This window comes from Psittacula echo (genome assembly GCF_963264785.1).
Source record: "Psittacula echo genome assembly, chromosome: 3".
Taxonomy (NCBI): domain Eukaryota; kingdom Metazoa; phylum Chordata; class Aves; order Psittaciformes; family Psittacidae; genus Psittacula; species Psittacula echo.
The window spans coordinates 108,314,839-108,331,422 of NC_137736.1; the positions used below are offsets into that span (position 1 = coordinate 108,314,839).

At 36.2% G+C, this 16,584-nt stretch overlaps 1 protein-coding gene across 1 annotated transcript in view; it reads right to left on the bottom strand.

The window, feature by feature from the left end:
* Positions 1 to 2,225: 2,225 nt before the first annotated feature.
* The window catches only part of TNFRSF19 (TNF receptor superfamily member 19), a gene marked incomplete at its 3' end in the record, with an annotated part of 44,687 nt that continues 30,328 nt past the window's right edge, over positions 2,226 to 16,584 (bottom strand). Inside the window, exons 5-8 of the mRNA XM_080613640.1 lie at positions 7,224 to 7,388; positions 5,853 to 5,978; positions 4,585 to 4,687; positions 2,226 to 2,622 (exon numbers count right to left, since the gene is read on the bottom strand). Of these exons, the coding sequence (XP_080469766.1) occupies positions 2,226 to 2,622; positions 4,585 to 4,687; positions 5,853 to 5,978; positions 7,224 to 7,388 (791 nt within the window). The remainder of the gene's footprint in view (positions 2,623 to 4,584; positions 4,688 to 5,852; positions 5,979 to 7,223; positions 7,389 to 16,584) is intronic.

The window sequence follows — 16,584 nt, forward strand, 5'->3', positions numbered from 1 at the left end:
CCGGTCTTGTTCAACGTCTTTGTTGGCGACGTGGACAGTGGGATTGAGTGTGCCCTCAGCAAGTTTGCCGATGACACCAAGCTGTGTGGTTCGGTTGATACGCCGGAGGGAAGGGATGCCATCCAGAGGGACCTCGACACGCTTGTGAGGTGGGCTGATGCCAACCTGATGAAGTTTAACCATGCCAAGTGCAAGGTCCTACACCTGGGTCGGAGCAATCCCAGGCACAGCTACAGACTGGGCAGAGAAGAGATTCAGAGCAGCCCTGCGGAGAAGGACTTGGGGGTGTTGGTCGATGAGAAAATGAACATGAGCCGGCTTCAGTGTGCGCTCGCAGCCCAGAAAGCCAACCGTATCCTGGGCTGCATCAAAAGGAGCGTGACCAGCAGGTCAAAGGAGGTGATCCTGCCCCTCTACTCTGCTCTCGTGAGACCTCACTTGGAGTATTGTGTGCAGTTCTGGTGTCCTCAACATAAAGAAGGACATGTTGCTGCTGGAGCAATCCAGAGGAGGACCACAAGGATGATCAGGGGACTGGAGCACTTCCCGTATGGAGACAGGCTGAGAAAGTTGGGGCTGTTCAGCCTGGAGAAGAGAAGGCTGCATGGAGACCTCAGAGCAGCCTTCCAGTATCCGAATGGGGCCTACAAGGATGCTGGGCAGGGACTCTTCATTAGGGATTGTAGTGATAGGACAATGGGTAACGGGTTCAAACTTAAACACAGGAAGTTTAGATTGGATATAAGGAAGAAATTCTTTACTGAGAGGGTGGTGAGGCACTGGAATGGGTTGCCCAGGGAAGTTGTGAATGCTCCATCCTTGGCAGTGTTCAAGGCCAGGCTGGACAGAGCCGTGGGTGACATGGTTTAGTGTGGGGTGTCCGTGCCCATGGCAGGGAGGTTGGAACTAGATGATCTTAAGGTCCTTTCCAACCCTAGCTATTCTATGATTCTATGACTTAGATAAGGCTGATATTTTCAGTGATAGAAGTAAATTTTCAGGGTGATATACTAGTTCCACTGAAGTCAATGGCAAAAAACCTCTTGACTTAGCAGTCTGTTTACTTCCCTTTCCTCCTCTTGAAAACATCACCTAAAGAATTAAGGCTTTATTTACAAAGAATTAACTAACAACTATTGCACTTACTTCCATGTTTTCAGAACATGCTTTTTTTTCTTTTTTTGTTAAATACTAATTACTTTCTACTTCTGTAAGAGCAATATGAAAGTGGTATGCAAACCAAATGGAAGAGGATCAAAGGAAGGCAGTTTTATTTCTGCAGAAGACTCAAAATGTTCATAATTACAGATAGTGTAATTTTCTTAATTAAGTTTGGTGGATTATTAATATTAGTGGCAACTGCTTCTGTTCCTGCCTCTGTGTATATGCACAGGAGACTCTTTCAGCTTTCCAGCCACAGCCTGCATAAACCTTGAGTAACAACACCAGTACATGCCACGATTTAGCATCTTTTTACAGATTAGTTTTTTGTTCTGTTACTTCCAATAGTAGAAAATGCCATTTAAAAAATACAGAGCACAGCTAATATTCAAAAAGATATAATGATGAAGCAGTAGCAGTCACTGTTATATGCTAGAAAGGATTGTTTATAACTTCTTTTCATTCTGACCTTGGACCTGCATTTTCTCTGAGCTTTTATAGATTAAATTATATTTTATGGACAAGCTTCTAGAATGTTTTTTCTGATGACATGGGAATACTAATGGCATTAAAATTAAAGGTTCTCTCTTCTGTTTATGTTACTGCTGTAGTAACTTCACACAGAGGATAAATATTTTTTGATGAACACCTGCATGTCTCTTATGCTTTGTTTACAATGAACAAAGACAAGTCTTCAGTTCTTCCCTCATAAACAACAACTAGCCTCATATAATAGCTCAGTCATAAGGCTATTAAGCTAATTTTTCCCCCTGAATTTCAATGAAAAAAGCCCTCAACCTGATAAAAGCTGACTGGTGTAACTTGCCTCTGTATTCTAGTTACTATTCATATAGTTTGAGTAATTACACCTTAAAATTCAATCAATGATTCAAAACATGAAACTGTTGAATCTCTTGTAGAGTTTTAATTTATTTCAGCAATAGCTAGGTGTAACCTATAGAGAAACATAACCCTACAATGTTTTACCATTCTATTTTTATCTAGCAGTCCGAGTCTGAAGTACTCATTCTCACTCCTTTGTAGTCACAGATTTTACCTCTTTATCAGTCTGTAGAGTCGTTTTCTGTTCCATTATGCTTTGTCTTTGGCAGGGTTTCAGCAGCCTCTGCGTTCTGAAGTGATGAAACTTCTGTGCATGTTCTATGTTTAGAGATTTCAAAGGACTTCGCAACATTTCCATCAAGAGACTTAGCTGAAATAAGTACTTCACTTAGTTCCTGGTCATTATCCAGCTCAACAGTGGCTGCATTTTCAGTCTCAGTACTGCAGGATTTTGCAGATCCTCCAGCCAGTTCTGAATATGATTCACAGAAAGAAATGCTGTCACAACAAGCTGAGTTTTGCATAAGAGGCCAAGCATCTGGAATGTCTCCGCAAGTAGAGTGTGAAAGAGATCCAAGGAAGGTAGGAATCATTTCTCCAGTAACAGAATCAGAAGCCCTGCAAAAGGATATAAGACACATGGTTTCAAAAGCATTCCAGAAAATATTATCAGTATTGTAATTATTGCCATAAGTAAATATAGGTATTTCACAAAAAGTTTATCAGGGTCATATTATGTTAATGCTCTAGAGGCATCCTGTACAAACAAATTCTTTTGAGAAAATAGTTTGTTCCTTGTCCGTAAATGAAGAAAGCTCTAGAGAACACTACCTGAGGTAAGGAGGATGCCTAGAGACCTTCATACTATGAATTCAGGGTTCTAGAACACATGAACTGCAGTTGGGGTTGTCAGAACAGAAATAAGATGAAAAAATATTATAGCAGTGTTTAGATACAAAGACTGTTGCAAAAAGGTATTTATTTGTTCTCAATGCATGGTGGAGTGTTAAGACAAGATATAACAGGCTTAAATTGCAGCAAAAAAGATGTTTGGGAAGACTGTGGAATCTCCAACACCAGGGTTTTTCTCAAAAAAAACCCCAAAGCCCTTCAGGCTAAACAAATATCTAATGGAGTAAAAGAAGTAAAGGGGGTTCAGACTGGAAGCAGGCAATAGACAAGAAGACTGCTTGAAACTTCTGTCTGTGATTTCACACTGAACATGCCTTCACTTTAGACTTTTCAGTTTGTTCTGTCTAGCCTTCAAAATGTAAAAAGTTTTTTTCTACTCTCTTTCATGTGGAAAGGACATAATATTAAAGAAGGGCAAGGATTTTTAATTCTCATGAGAGTTATTTTTAGTTCACTTGGAAGAAAGTGGAAGTAGAAATTAGTATTATCTATCTCAAGAATATTTAAAGTGCAGGATGACGCTGACATGTCTGAGTGCTCTATACATGCCTATCTGTTGAAAGCCCATTAATGTTTTTTACTGTAGTATACTAAAATAAATATTAACAAAACCAAAGCAATATACTAATATGTTTTACTTCCAAAACCTGCCTACAGATTTATAAAACTGTAAAGGCTACATGAAGTCTGATATACAGTAATAATTTGTGTGACATAACTTATCCCACATTAACAATGCCTGTAACTGATCTTAAGTCACCTTAGTAATTTCCAAAACAGAATACTTTAATAGCTTTGATATACACAAAGCATTTTCATAGATGAGGCCAAAAGTCACAACATCACACCACAATTGAAGGAAATACATTATTCTGGCAAAGGAAATTGGAGCACATTCTATTTCTACTGGGAGGAATCATGGGATCTTTGATGTCCACATACCATGAATATAACATTTATTTTTAAAGCCTTAACCAAAAGATCCCTCACAAAGTACACAACTCTCAATTTGTCAGCCTCAGTGGTATAAAAGGATGACTCAAGCTTGCTGGTATTTAAACAAGTTTTTATAGAAAATTTAAGTATTTTGTATCTTTTACTTAGGTCACCGAGTCACCTCGCATAAACAATACCTATGAAGAAGCTGCCTCTACATTTTTAGTTACATTTGGCCATAAGAACAAAACAGCTGGAGACCAATTTAAACCTTATATGGAAAACTGTTCTAGCTAAAAGAAATAAATACATCCTGTGTTAAAATCTGTACTCAGGAAACTCTGGATGACACCGTAAATTTTATGTATTTAGCTCATGGCACTGCTGTAGAAATAACTACTCTACTACTCTATTTATATTCAGCTGATCAGGAGAAAATAATGGTTACAGTCTGGTAGAAATTCAGAAATACTAGATATTTCAAATCCCACAGTCAGTAGGAGTTACTATAAAAAGAAAATCTTCATGACACTTCTAAACTGCACCTTAATCCTCCCAGATTCACAAGTTTATGCAGCACCTTGCCAACCCGTAGCAGAAGAGAGGGTCACCAAAGCCTCTAAGGTACCACACAGTAATTCCACTCCAAACAGCCACTGTATCTGTATAAATATTAATCTGACTGCATAAAAAATTCTTAATGTTTTATAGACATTTATAAAGCTAAGTTACCTTTCATTAAGCGTAGTCTGTGAGTGGAAAGCACAACTGTGACTGCTGTGCTCCATGCTACAGGTTTCATCACAGCACAGCGATGGAATCAAGTGAACTGGTCCTAAGGAATGAAAATTATTTAACAATGTTGAAAGTGTTACAGCTCTGTATACTTTTAGTCTCTGTCCTCCCTCAAACTTGATTATTAGTTTACCAGTTACATTAGAATATAGGGGTTGAAGAATGAGATTTCTTATTGTAAAAAATGAGTTAATTTATTACTTTAAAATCAAATTACTTATAAAAGTCAAGCCCTTCCTCCAGCTGTAATACAGATGTCAGTCATGAGTACCTACTTCTTAATTTGTATTTCAATTGGATACACATGAGAGGAACTACCACATAGAGAAGGCTGCGTGGAGACCTCATAGCAGCCTTCCAGTATCTGAAGGGGGCCTACAAGGATGCTGGGCAGGGACTCTTCATCAGGGACTGTAGTGACAGAACAAGGGGTAATGGGTTCAAACTTAAACAGGGGAAGTTTAGATTGGATATAAGGAAGAAATTCTTTACTGTGAGGGTGGTGAGGCACTGGAATGGGTTGCCCAGGGAAGTTGTGAATGCTCCATCCTTGGCAGTGTTCAAGGCCAGGTTGGCTGAGGCCTTGGGTGACATGGTTTAGTGTGGGGTGTCCCTGCCCATGGCAGGGGGGTTGGAGCTAGATGATCTCAAGGTCCTTTCCAACCCTAACTATTCTATGATTCTATGATCTCTGAGTTAACGTATTAAAATTGTATTTGTGTTAAATTATGTAGTTGTTAATGTAATAAATGCATCTTTTCTGATACAACTTCATAAAATCTCAATGATTTGAATTCTTGTTAATGTTAAAAAGGTTGTTAATGTCCTTCAGCATTCGTATCATGTTCTTAGATACTGCCTGGCAAATCTTTGAGACTAATTTAAGCCTCAAAGCCAGATGCAGTGCTATTTTTATCTGAAAGAAATGAGATAGACATGTAAAGCTTGGGATGTTTTTTGTTTTGTTTTTGATTTTTTTTTTTTTTTGTTAAGTGAAGGGTCATTGGAATGAAAACAAGAAAAAAACATAACCAAATAGCTACTTAGAAATTCTATCTGCTTACTGAGAAATTAGCTTAGGACAAAGGGTAGTTTGACTATATTAGCTGTGTATTTGAAAGTCAGTGTCACAGCTCTAGCGTTACCTATATGTTAAATATATGTTCATCATGCCATAAAGTCACCTTTCAGTAGACATAACATACCACATGTCTGTGATGTGTTTCTCTGGCACTGACAACACGTTCTGTGGTCATATTCATTTAGCCGTGGTCTATCAAAACATGACAATTCAGAGCCATTGTAGTGAATGTCTTGTGATCTCAGAGACCCTTTGGACAAAATGAATAAAAACATATACTAGTAGATGATACCCTTTTCCCTGTTCAGAGCCTCTTATCTTCATAGAATGCCTAAATGTCACACTAAACAGTATTTCTATACATCCTTCAACTGAAAGATCCACAGCGATCATGTGGTTTCATATAAGGCAAACCACAGATTTTATAACAAACCCTAGAATAGCTGGTTCAACTACAGCCACTTCTAGCAAGATATCTGCTCTTATTTTGATGATTTAAGAGTATATCTGTTACATTTTCTCAGTGTTTAACAATTCTCAGTGATTGCCATCTGAAATTTTCCCCATTCAGCTTTCAGCCACTGGGATTTTGTTTATGTTATCTTAAAGAGCTATATATTAACAGCAGACTTCCTTTAATCTGTATAATTGTAGGCTAAAGCAAACGAGTTACTGAACTTCACTAACTGAAGTTTGAATACACTATGTCTGAATTTCTCAAAACTTGCATTGTAAAACCTCTTCTAAGTTAGGAACAAGTCTTGCAATACCTCTCTCAATCTCTTTTTATTGTGCTGTAAACAGTGATATAAATCTTGTTTGATATCCACAGTTCATTAGGTGCTATAAACATTTTAAGAGAAGATTTAAAACAATGATAAATGGGAACTAGAGTGCTTTTTCTTATTTTAAATTAATGAGCAGAAAAATGTTCATTATAAACAAACTGAATCACATTGATGAGCTCTTACGGATTTATTTTTTTTTTTTTTTTTTTTTAATTTACAAATCTAACTGGCTTAGGCATTTAAGTCATCTTGAATATGCCCATAAAAAGCAAAACTGTTAATGACAAATCTGCTATCTAGACCAGCCACATTCAGTATCTTGATGAACTAATCTGTTTCACAACAGCTTGTGATGCACAGATCCTCCAAGCTGCTATTTCCACATTGGCATTGCAACTCTATAATGATTTACCAGCTTGCACCCCAAATGGTCCAAATATATCTGTGCAGCATCTAACAAAGTGTGGCAAGGAATTAATGCAATTGGACTATTTCTGGACATCTGCACAGCATTTTCTCAGCAGAAGCTGGAACATCCACGCTCAGTTGGCAAACTTGTATGGAGTCTTGGGCTTCGGCCAGCTTGTTCATCTCATTGTTAACCTTGTTTTAATGCTGTAGACTTTTATTTACCTACAGAGAGTTCTGACCAACTAATACCAGTATATATAAACATTACAAAGAAACAGTAATAACTGGAAACTCACAGCTTGGTTTCTTCTCCATAAACTGCCTCTTACAATAGATAACACAAAGAATAAGGAGAGCTAAAAGCACGGTTGCAAGGGCACTGCATATAACAGCTGCTAATGCAGTGTCTCGAGGACTGGAAGCAGTCGAAGGGATCTTCACTAGATTTACTTTGGTGGTACCTGAAACACAATTAAATAATATTTAAGATGAACTGTAAACATTTCAGGAATATAGTTATGTAAATGAAAGTCTGGGAAACAGAAGAGGTTTGTATCACAAAAAAAAAAGGACATTCCATGTGCTAATGTTGCACATACAAGCAGATATGAATATCAGCAACCAAAAACAGATTTTAAAAATTATGTTGCAAAATGAATTATGATGAGGGCAGACACACACAAACATATTCTGACTGTCCATAAGAATGGAATCAGATCTTCTCCATGAAAACCAAGACCTCTCAATTTTTAATGTCAGACGATTTTAATATGGAGAACATTTCTTAGTGTATATCTGAGAAAGCTGTCCACTAGAGGGAGTCAAAAATACATGAACTTCTCTTAAAAAGGGAAGCTTCCTGAGACCCGAGACCCCCACAGAAATCCGAATGCTATGAAAGTTATTATTTTGCTTGGTTGCGTACACCATAACACCATGGTAATTTCTAAGATCAAATTTAGTATTTCAATTATGTTATCCTTTTTTATCCGGTGATAGTTTGTTAATACAAATAATACCTCTAGTAAAAATTCAAAAAGATTGACTTTATATCCATAATAGTAAAGACTTAAGTGATTTTTCTAGCTTTGACAAACATTTTGTGGAAAACAAAAAATCTTTTTAAAGGATCAAAGCTTAAACTACAGCTATTGAAACTATCTTAAATTACAGATGGTCTTTTAAAACAAATTCTTTTTCAACAGCTTATGAATTTTGATAGCTCATCTATTTCCATCTACTTTGAAGTCCACATTAATTCAATGTTGTATGGGAAAAAGGAACCAAAAAAATGGAGTATTTCTGTGACAGCAAATTTTTTAAAACCCACAAACCATATTTTATTAACCTATAAAAAGAAGATAAATTGACTATTTATGCCAGAAAATCTTTGGTTAAAACCTAAAGACTATAATTTCCTAAAAAATGCTCTACGTAGTCAGAAATTTAAATTAAGAGATGAATGCCTGACAGGGTATATTCAAATCACTAATTAAATTGTACACACACATAATTGATATCAACTGCAATACAGTAACAGCAGGAGAGAACTTTCCAGATTAGTGCAATCAATGGAATTGTATTACTCAGGAATAATTTTCTGAAACAATTATGGTATTTCCTCTACACACACCAAACGTGGGCACCAAAGAGTTTACAATGTCACATTGCTTTGTTATAATGGCCAGATTGCCAAAAAGCTAGATATTTTGAAAATAATTCCATCCAATTCTGAGTCTTCAGACCATTTAGCACCAAAGAAAATATTAACTTCTAGGAAATAAAAAATCCAAATTCTTTAAAAAAGACATCCGACATGTTAAAGAAAAGCAGTTTCTGTGGATTATAGTATCATGTAGCTGCTGGTAAGTGGGGGAAGATGAAATAACAGAGAGGTCTGCTCATGACTGTTATTCAGAAGAAAGAATATTTAGTTGTAAATTTCCCAATTTCAATGTGAAAAGAAACAAGTGTTACTGCATTTACATCTGCTCAAATACTTCTATTTATCTTTGACTTGTATTATGAATTTCCAGTGTCACATCAAAATTGTGAAAAACAAATTATAGCCGATCCTTTTTATGCCCTTTTAACTTGCCAAATTGGACAACGTGGAGCTACTGTAAAGTCCAAAGAACTGCCACAAAAATGGTTGAGGAACTGGAGCCTCTCTCCTATGATGTATGTCTGAGAGAGCTAGGATTGCTCAGCCTAGAGTAGAGAAGGCTCAGGAGGGCTTTCAATGTATATAAATCCTTGAAGGGAGGATGCATAGTGGACAGAGGCAGGCTCTTTTCAGTGGACCAGAGGCAATGGGGCACAAACTGAAACACAGAATGTTCCCTCTGAACATCAGAAAACACTTATTTAAACTGTGAAGTTAACCAAGCACCAGTACTGATTGACCAGAGTGGTTGTGAGTCTTTCTCCTTAGAGATGCTTAGAAGCCATCTGGACATGGACCTGAGCAACCAGCTCTATGTGAACCTGCTTGAGCAGAGGGGGTGAACCAGATGGTCTCCATAGGTCCTTTCTTACCCCAACTGTTCAGCAATTCTGAGTTATTAAAATAAAACAGATCTCAAAACTGAAGTCAATGAAGAGGCTGATGTCTACATGAACTAGACATATATTTTGAAACTGTGTCCTTGTATTGAAATGTTACCATTTTCATTATCATAGCAGATAGTCCATTAGTTGTGTTCCAGATAACAGACTAAAATTCCAGTTCAGGATCTTGGGTACTTTTCCTCTTAAATAATTATTACCTGTCTTTTTCATTATGTTTTTCTATAATTCCTGTTACAGACAGAGCTAAGTTTTATGACCTCTTTTCCAGATCTTCATTGTTATTTAAAAGAAAAAGCAACCAGTGTCATAATCTTTTTGTCATAGCTTGAATGCTTTTGGCAGGAGCATCGCAATCTTCCACAGAGAAAACTTTTCACTTAGTTCTAGGATTCTTGCAGCTGTAGTTTTAAGTTCATAGTTTTAACAGACTGCAGAAATTTCTGCATGGTATGCAAAGTTCCAGGACATAATTCTGTGAGAAGCAGTAAAACTATATGAAAAAAAGCTGTCTATACAGCAATGTATGGTGGCTTTGGCGTGAAAATCAAGGACTGTGCTTTGATATTGGGTTTTGAATTTTAGTCAACTGCCTGATCTAGTCTTTAGAAGGTTAAAACCAGCCTAGACAAGTATTTACAAACAAGACAATAAAAAAAATGATCTGAACATCTTCAAATATTTTTATTGAATATAAAGATATATTAATCTTCATATCAATAGACCTACTTGTATCAATGTACCTTCCTAAAAGCACTTAACAGTTCTTAGTAATTAGGCCTTCCTAATTAGGAGAAAAAAGATTTGTAAATTTTTAAAGCAAAAATAGAACAATAGTTCTGGAGGTGAAACTGCTATATTTTTGTCATTAATTTGCTCACAAAACATACCTATTTACAACTACAGTTACATATGCTGGGAAATTATAAGTGATATATATTTCTTTAGTGCCCATCAGCAATATCCAAACTAGAAATACAGGATTTTATTTTAAACAGGTATGGCAAAAGTTTAAATTTATTTTAGCCTTTTAGATATTTAATATTTCTTTTATTTGGTTGACTTTTTTTTTTTTTTTCTTAAGAAAGCAATTATCTATTCCTGAGAATGGCTACCACTCATCTTCACCTTCAAAGAACTTTTTGGAATAGCTACTATGAGCAGTCCATTGTAGCATAGCTCTAATTATAATGATAGTGATCTTCCCTGCAGAGACCAACATTTCAGAAGTGGATTGCTATTGTAGAAGTGGCCCGTTGGGCATTGCTGAACTGCTTTCAGTGTCACTCAGATATGTATGCATATTCATAAACAATGTCTTTCTTTTCAGGCTCACAGACTTAATGGTCCCCTTTCAGAAAACCAAGGAGGTACATTTTAAACTCACACTTAAATCTATTAAATGATTACATGATTAAATTTAAATATGTAGTTAAGCAGTTTGTGAATTGGACACGATACATTCAGGAAGGAGGGAGGTGGTGCACATTGGTTTATGATTCTGGAAAGCATGTGCATATTATGCATCACAAAAAATATATGTTATTAAAGAAATAGATTTCCTTTTCTAAGTTCTAACACATTCTGGAAATGTGCTAGTTAGCACTAAAGAAGAATTACCCAAAATACCAAGCTATCATCGCCTGCATAATTCTGAGCAGCATGCCTGGATATACATTCTTAATTAACCAATAGTACATTGTAATGTCAGTATATGCAAAGGTGTGATTCTTAAAAGCAAGTAAAGTTTCTGTTAATCCAAGATGGTTAAATAGCAGTAACTCAGTTAATACAGAACATATGAATCCCATCTGTATCACTGTAACTTCTGCCAATAAACAGAATAGTTGAATTTTCAGCCCATTATACTAAACAACTAGAGACAGGACAAAATGGAGTAAGACTTCCTTTATCACTTATTTCATGTTTATTTCCTCAGATTATTATTTTTTTTAGAACCATGATTAGTCACAGTCACTACTGGAATCAGCATGCCTAAAAGAAAGCTTTCTGTGTTGATAAACCCTGTGAAAACAGAACTTGTTACATTTTAAAGTGACTTCCATGGATTTATTAAATAATTAAAGAATAATATAATAATTACAAAAACTATATGTTTGGAATGTTATATTTGGGGTTTCTTTCTTACCATGTCAAATCAATGCTAACCTAAAGAGGGTTTATTCTATAAAACAAAACTAACCAAAACTGCACTTACATAACAATAACATGGTAACATTGGACAGAGTGCCACCTTTTGCAATCAGGATTGAAAAATAAAAATACAGAAGTAAATTAAAATGCTGTTAGTTCCTGGAATATGGATATTTCTGGTGAAGAGGGGGGGAAGGAGCATTTGCTTATTGTAAAACATCCTTGCCCATTACCTTTACATTGATTGATCCAAGCCAGTGGTATCAACCTTAATTTGACAGGAATTAAAGGCTTAGACATACCCTCAAGTTACCATAATTTAACAAGTTACTGCCTGTCAGCTGAACTGCAGTGGCTATCTGTATGTGTGCTCTTGAAAATACAACGCCTTGTGACTTATCTTGAAACTCCTTCATATTGAAAGAAGTTTAAAAGATATTTATGTTCACTTAAAAGTAAAAAGGCAGCACCTCTACCTAGTCCCCAGTAAGCAAAATAATGTATTATGTTTAAACATGATGTGTGTATATAATTCAGAAAGTCAGCAGACTGCCTCCCTTCTCCTGATCTTTCAAGTAGGAGGTAAGAAACTTTATTAAACATTACTGTTGGAGACTGTGGTAAAAACTGGAGAAAGAGTCTCCCAACATCTGTAACAGGACAGCCATTTGCGTGCATGGCCTACACCCAAAAGTTCATCATGTCAAACCACATTTTTCAAATGTGCTCCAAGTGCTGACTTTAAAGTCTTTAGTCTCTAAGCTAGTGCCCTACAACTTTTTTGTTTCATTTTACTGGATTTGTTATTTTTTTAATAAATAAAACCCTAGGGAAGAAAATGACTGTTCAAGTATTTATCCATTGTTTGGAAATGCTGCAAAATGTGCTTATAAATTAAAATGTCTGGAATCTGATTTATTCATTTCCAAGACCATTTCTCTTGCACTGCATATTTTCACAAACTCCAACTGCCGAATGCCTTTTATGTTTAAAATGTTAGAACAATTACACTGTATATATGAGTTTAAAATATATATAAACTCCACAGTACTGGATGCACACCACTATGTAAGTCATAGTCAGCCTCTGCAACACATTTTTTCTTTTAGTAATTAAAAGACGTAAATTCTTGATACTACCATGGTCATCTAATTTGAACTGATTCACGGGCACGAAAGTTACACTGTTTTATACATAAAACTTTCACATTTGAGAACTGTCTGGATATTTAAAAATACTACTACATGAGAATAAAGCCTCAGGTCACTGGTACCCACAAACAACCTGCAAAAAACCCCACCAGAATAAACAAAAAGTCAGAGGAAGTGGGATAAAATCTGTGTCACTGCTGAACTACATATACCCCCTTTGCTTCTAACATAAAATAACTGGTTATTAATATGAAAAGACAGTATGTCTCTCCTCCATAAATCTGAAATACTCAGCATGATCTGGTGGCACAAACTATATACCCCTGTTAATATGACTTCACTAGTGCCAGCAATTACCCTTCTGACCTTTGCTTCTAGCAGCTTGCTTTACACCCCTGACAGTTGCAGGTGTCTAATATCTGTTTTGCACAAAATGCAATTTGTTTCTCAGGTGTTTTCATGTATTAAATCAGTATCACAATTTGTGTCAGAACATGTGAGATTGCTAGATGGAGCAGAAAACCTACTTCCTCCTTTGCTTCTAATTCACACTTTCAACTGAACTATTTACAAACATGTTTTGTGAAAAAGAACATAGTATTTTAGGATAGTCTCTTGTTCAAATCCAACCATAGAAAGTATCTATCCCACCCAGGCTATGAAAGTTGCTGTGTTGTTTCAACAGAAGATGAAAATAGAAAGTATCTGTTCTGTATTGTGTACATTCAGTCCCACCATATCTTTGCAGAATAAAAACAACCCGGTGCAATATTTGAGTCAATTAAGACTGTTTATGACAGTTATCGCTTGCATACACACACTATCACTCCCAGTTCCAAAACACTTATACAAGGCATTACCCACATAAGCCGGAAGAGTTTGTGTTGCCTAAATGCATACCATTTTCAAGTGGGTAACTACTGACATTAACTGTTTTCTAAAAGCAGAGAGGAAAACCATATACCCTTTAGAATCTAATTGCATATTCATTAGTTAAATGACAATGGCATGTATGTAAATATAAGAACAAGCATGCCTGAAAGTTGCTTCTTTAGCCAACAGAGTAACCCACATTCATGAATCAAAAGCGTTAACTGTAGAATTGTGAAATCCTTGCATAGTGGGTACAAATCTGCTCTAAAAAGTTCAAACAAGATCCTATAGTTGCTGTCTGATGAGCTTGTAGATTGGCCCACGGATTGGATTTACGAATGGATTGAAACACGATAGTGTGGAAACCTCCATCCTGTAACCATGACTGAGTGGCAGAGTATCTATGACACCTTATGCCCTCACCTGAGCAGGGAACACAGATGCAAGTTCACATTGCTGGCAAAAAAACGCACCTGTCACATACACACAAAATCACTTCTAACACTTTACTTTCTATCCCAATTATGTCCCTTTGTCCTGGTTCAGCTGTGGTAAAACCCAGGGAGGAGAGCAAAAGCTTGCATGATGACTGCAAGCCTGTATCCTATATTTGTTAATACAAACTTTGATAAACATCACTAACAGTCTGTGCTGCATGTTTTCAAGAGTGGCAGTTTTCTCTTGCTTTAAAAATGTTTTGTGAAGATAATAATCGTACTTAGCTACCTCATTTTTGTCTGCAAACTGGATACTTGTTTTCTCATCAGAATCACAGGGTATCTTGTCTCAATTTTCAGTCACAGAATTCTTATAACTTTAGACAATAGAGGTTGTATGTTCAAATATAAAAATACATGAGTGATGCATTACAAAACCTACTACATTTGAATTGCAAATTATGTGCAGGGTCATTTGCCTATCCTGCTTAAGAAGGAAGTTTCTGAATTAGCCCAAGCAACCTATCTAGTCCAGAAAACTACATGTTACAGCAGCCATAAAGATCCTGATAAAATTTTAGCACCTCTCTGTTGTTACTTTCTGGGCTACAATTAAAATACAAAATAACTGGATAAGGAAATTAAATCCTGATGGTTAGAGACATCTCCTCTCCTTACATTTTTTGTTACTAAATATGAAAAAAAGGAAAAAAAAAAAAAAAAAAAGGCTAAGGAAGTTCTTCCAGCTATTAGAAATCCCATGCAGAAAAAGCCTACTTCTAAGATGAGCCTCATAAAAAATCAGTACTGAAAAAGATCTGGGAATACATGTGTGTTTTCACATGCATTCTGACACCAACAGAATTTATCAAACTAAATTTTAAAGATATTTTTTCTGAATTGAGGAAATAAATATAGGAGAAATAAAATAAAGAAGTCCCACAACTTTCAGATAAGTTTTTGAATCTATTCATATACTTGTAAAATTGATGGCACTATATTTTAGTATCCATTTTAAAGAGTGACGAAGGATTTCGTCATTTGGCACAGGTCTTAAGTACGTGAAGTTAAGCCCTAAAAATCTGTAATCATAAATCCAAGGTCTCTATCTGGGAAACTAGGGGCCCATATTAGATCATGTAATTCCTATACAGTGTGAAGGAAAAGCTAAACAAAGACTAGAATCTGAAATATCTCACACTGTGCCTCACCATGCTCACTCTGCAGAGATGCAGAAACCTGGAAAATGATACTAAACTTGTTCTTCCCATAAATTACTCAGAGTGGCAGAGAGGAGCTTCCATCTTCTCCTAAAAATCTCCTGAGAACAAAAAACTATGATCCTGTTTTAAAATTGAGAGCGGAGAAATCATGAGCATGGCTTGTAACACCTTCCAGATGCAACTCTTGAAAAAGGAAGTAACGATGGAATTTCTGCCTTTTGCGTAAGAGGCCTTGCCAAAAAGCATGAGACAGAGGTTCAACTGGCTCCTCTGCCACCTCCATGGAGACTGTTTCAGCCACTAGGCTATCAGGTGAACTTGGTAAATCTTATTTCTTCTCTCCAGTTAAATTTGTCCATTGGCAAAGCTTCAGCAAAAGTATTAAGGACCCCTCTTTGCATAGCCAACAGTCACATGAAATGCAGAATGCAACAAAATCAAACAAATCATACTCAGGCTTGCCCACCACTGTTTTCCTGCTTACGATTACGTTAAAATATCACTAATTTAGATTAAATTCTCCAGGCAACTACTTCTGAATGTGCAGTGGTGGCTGGGTTTTTTGTGGGGTTTGGGTGTTTTTTTGTTTCTGATTTTGGGTTTGGTTTTTTTTTTGGGGGGGGGGGGTGGAGGAAGGGCAGTGGTTGGCAGGGGTTGGTGGGGTTTATTGCCTTTGTTTTTTGGGTTTTTTTTGTTGTTGTTGTTGTTTAAACGTAATTGTTAGCCTTTCCACATATTACAGGGAAAATATGTCTATACTGTAGAAAACACAGTGTGTTTATGTAATTAATACTATTTCATAATATCTACACACAACTGGGCTGAATTACCATTCCAAATTGAGGTGGAAGTTAAGAGTTGCATAACCAACCCTGCTAGTATTTTCTAACTTTTTAATGTTCAACTTCGCAACCTCAGCATCTTTTAAAAATGCTTTTTTTGGGGTAAGTAATCTGAAATCATGGGATTAAATACAAATTTTCATAGTTTTCTAACATATAGCCTTAACACCTTTAGAAGCTGGACATTTACCACCAGCTTACATTAATACTGCAAACATTGAAGTAAATGTCATGATTTATTGCAAAGAAAATTACCTACTGTGCAATAGTGAGCATGCACATGCAAACTGTAGTACAGATGAAAAAGCTGTAGCTTTGAAGTCAGAAATAATGATAGCTTATAAAACCCAGGTTTTAATTCCCCACTTAAAGCTCTGGGGATAAAGTCAAGTCATACAGAACAAAAGGC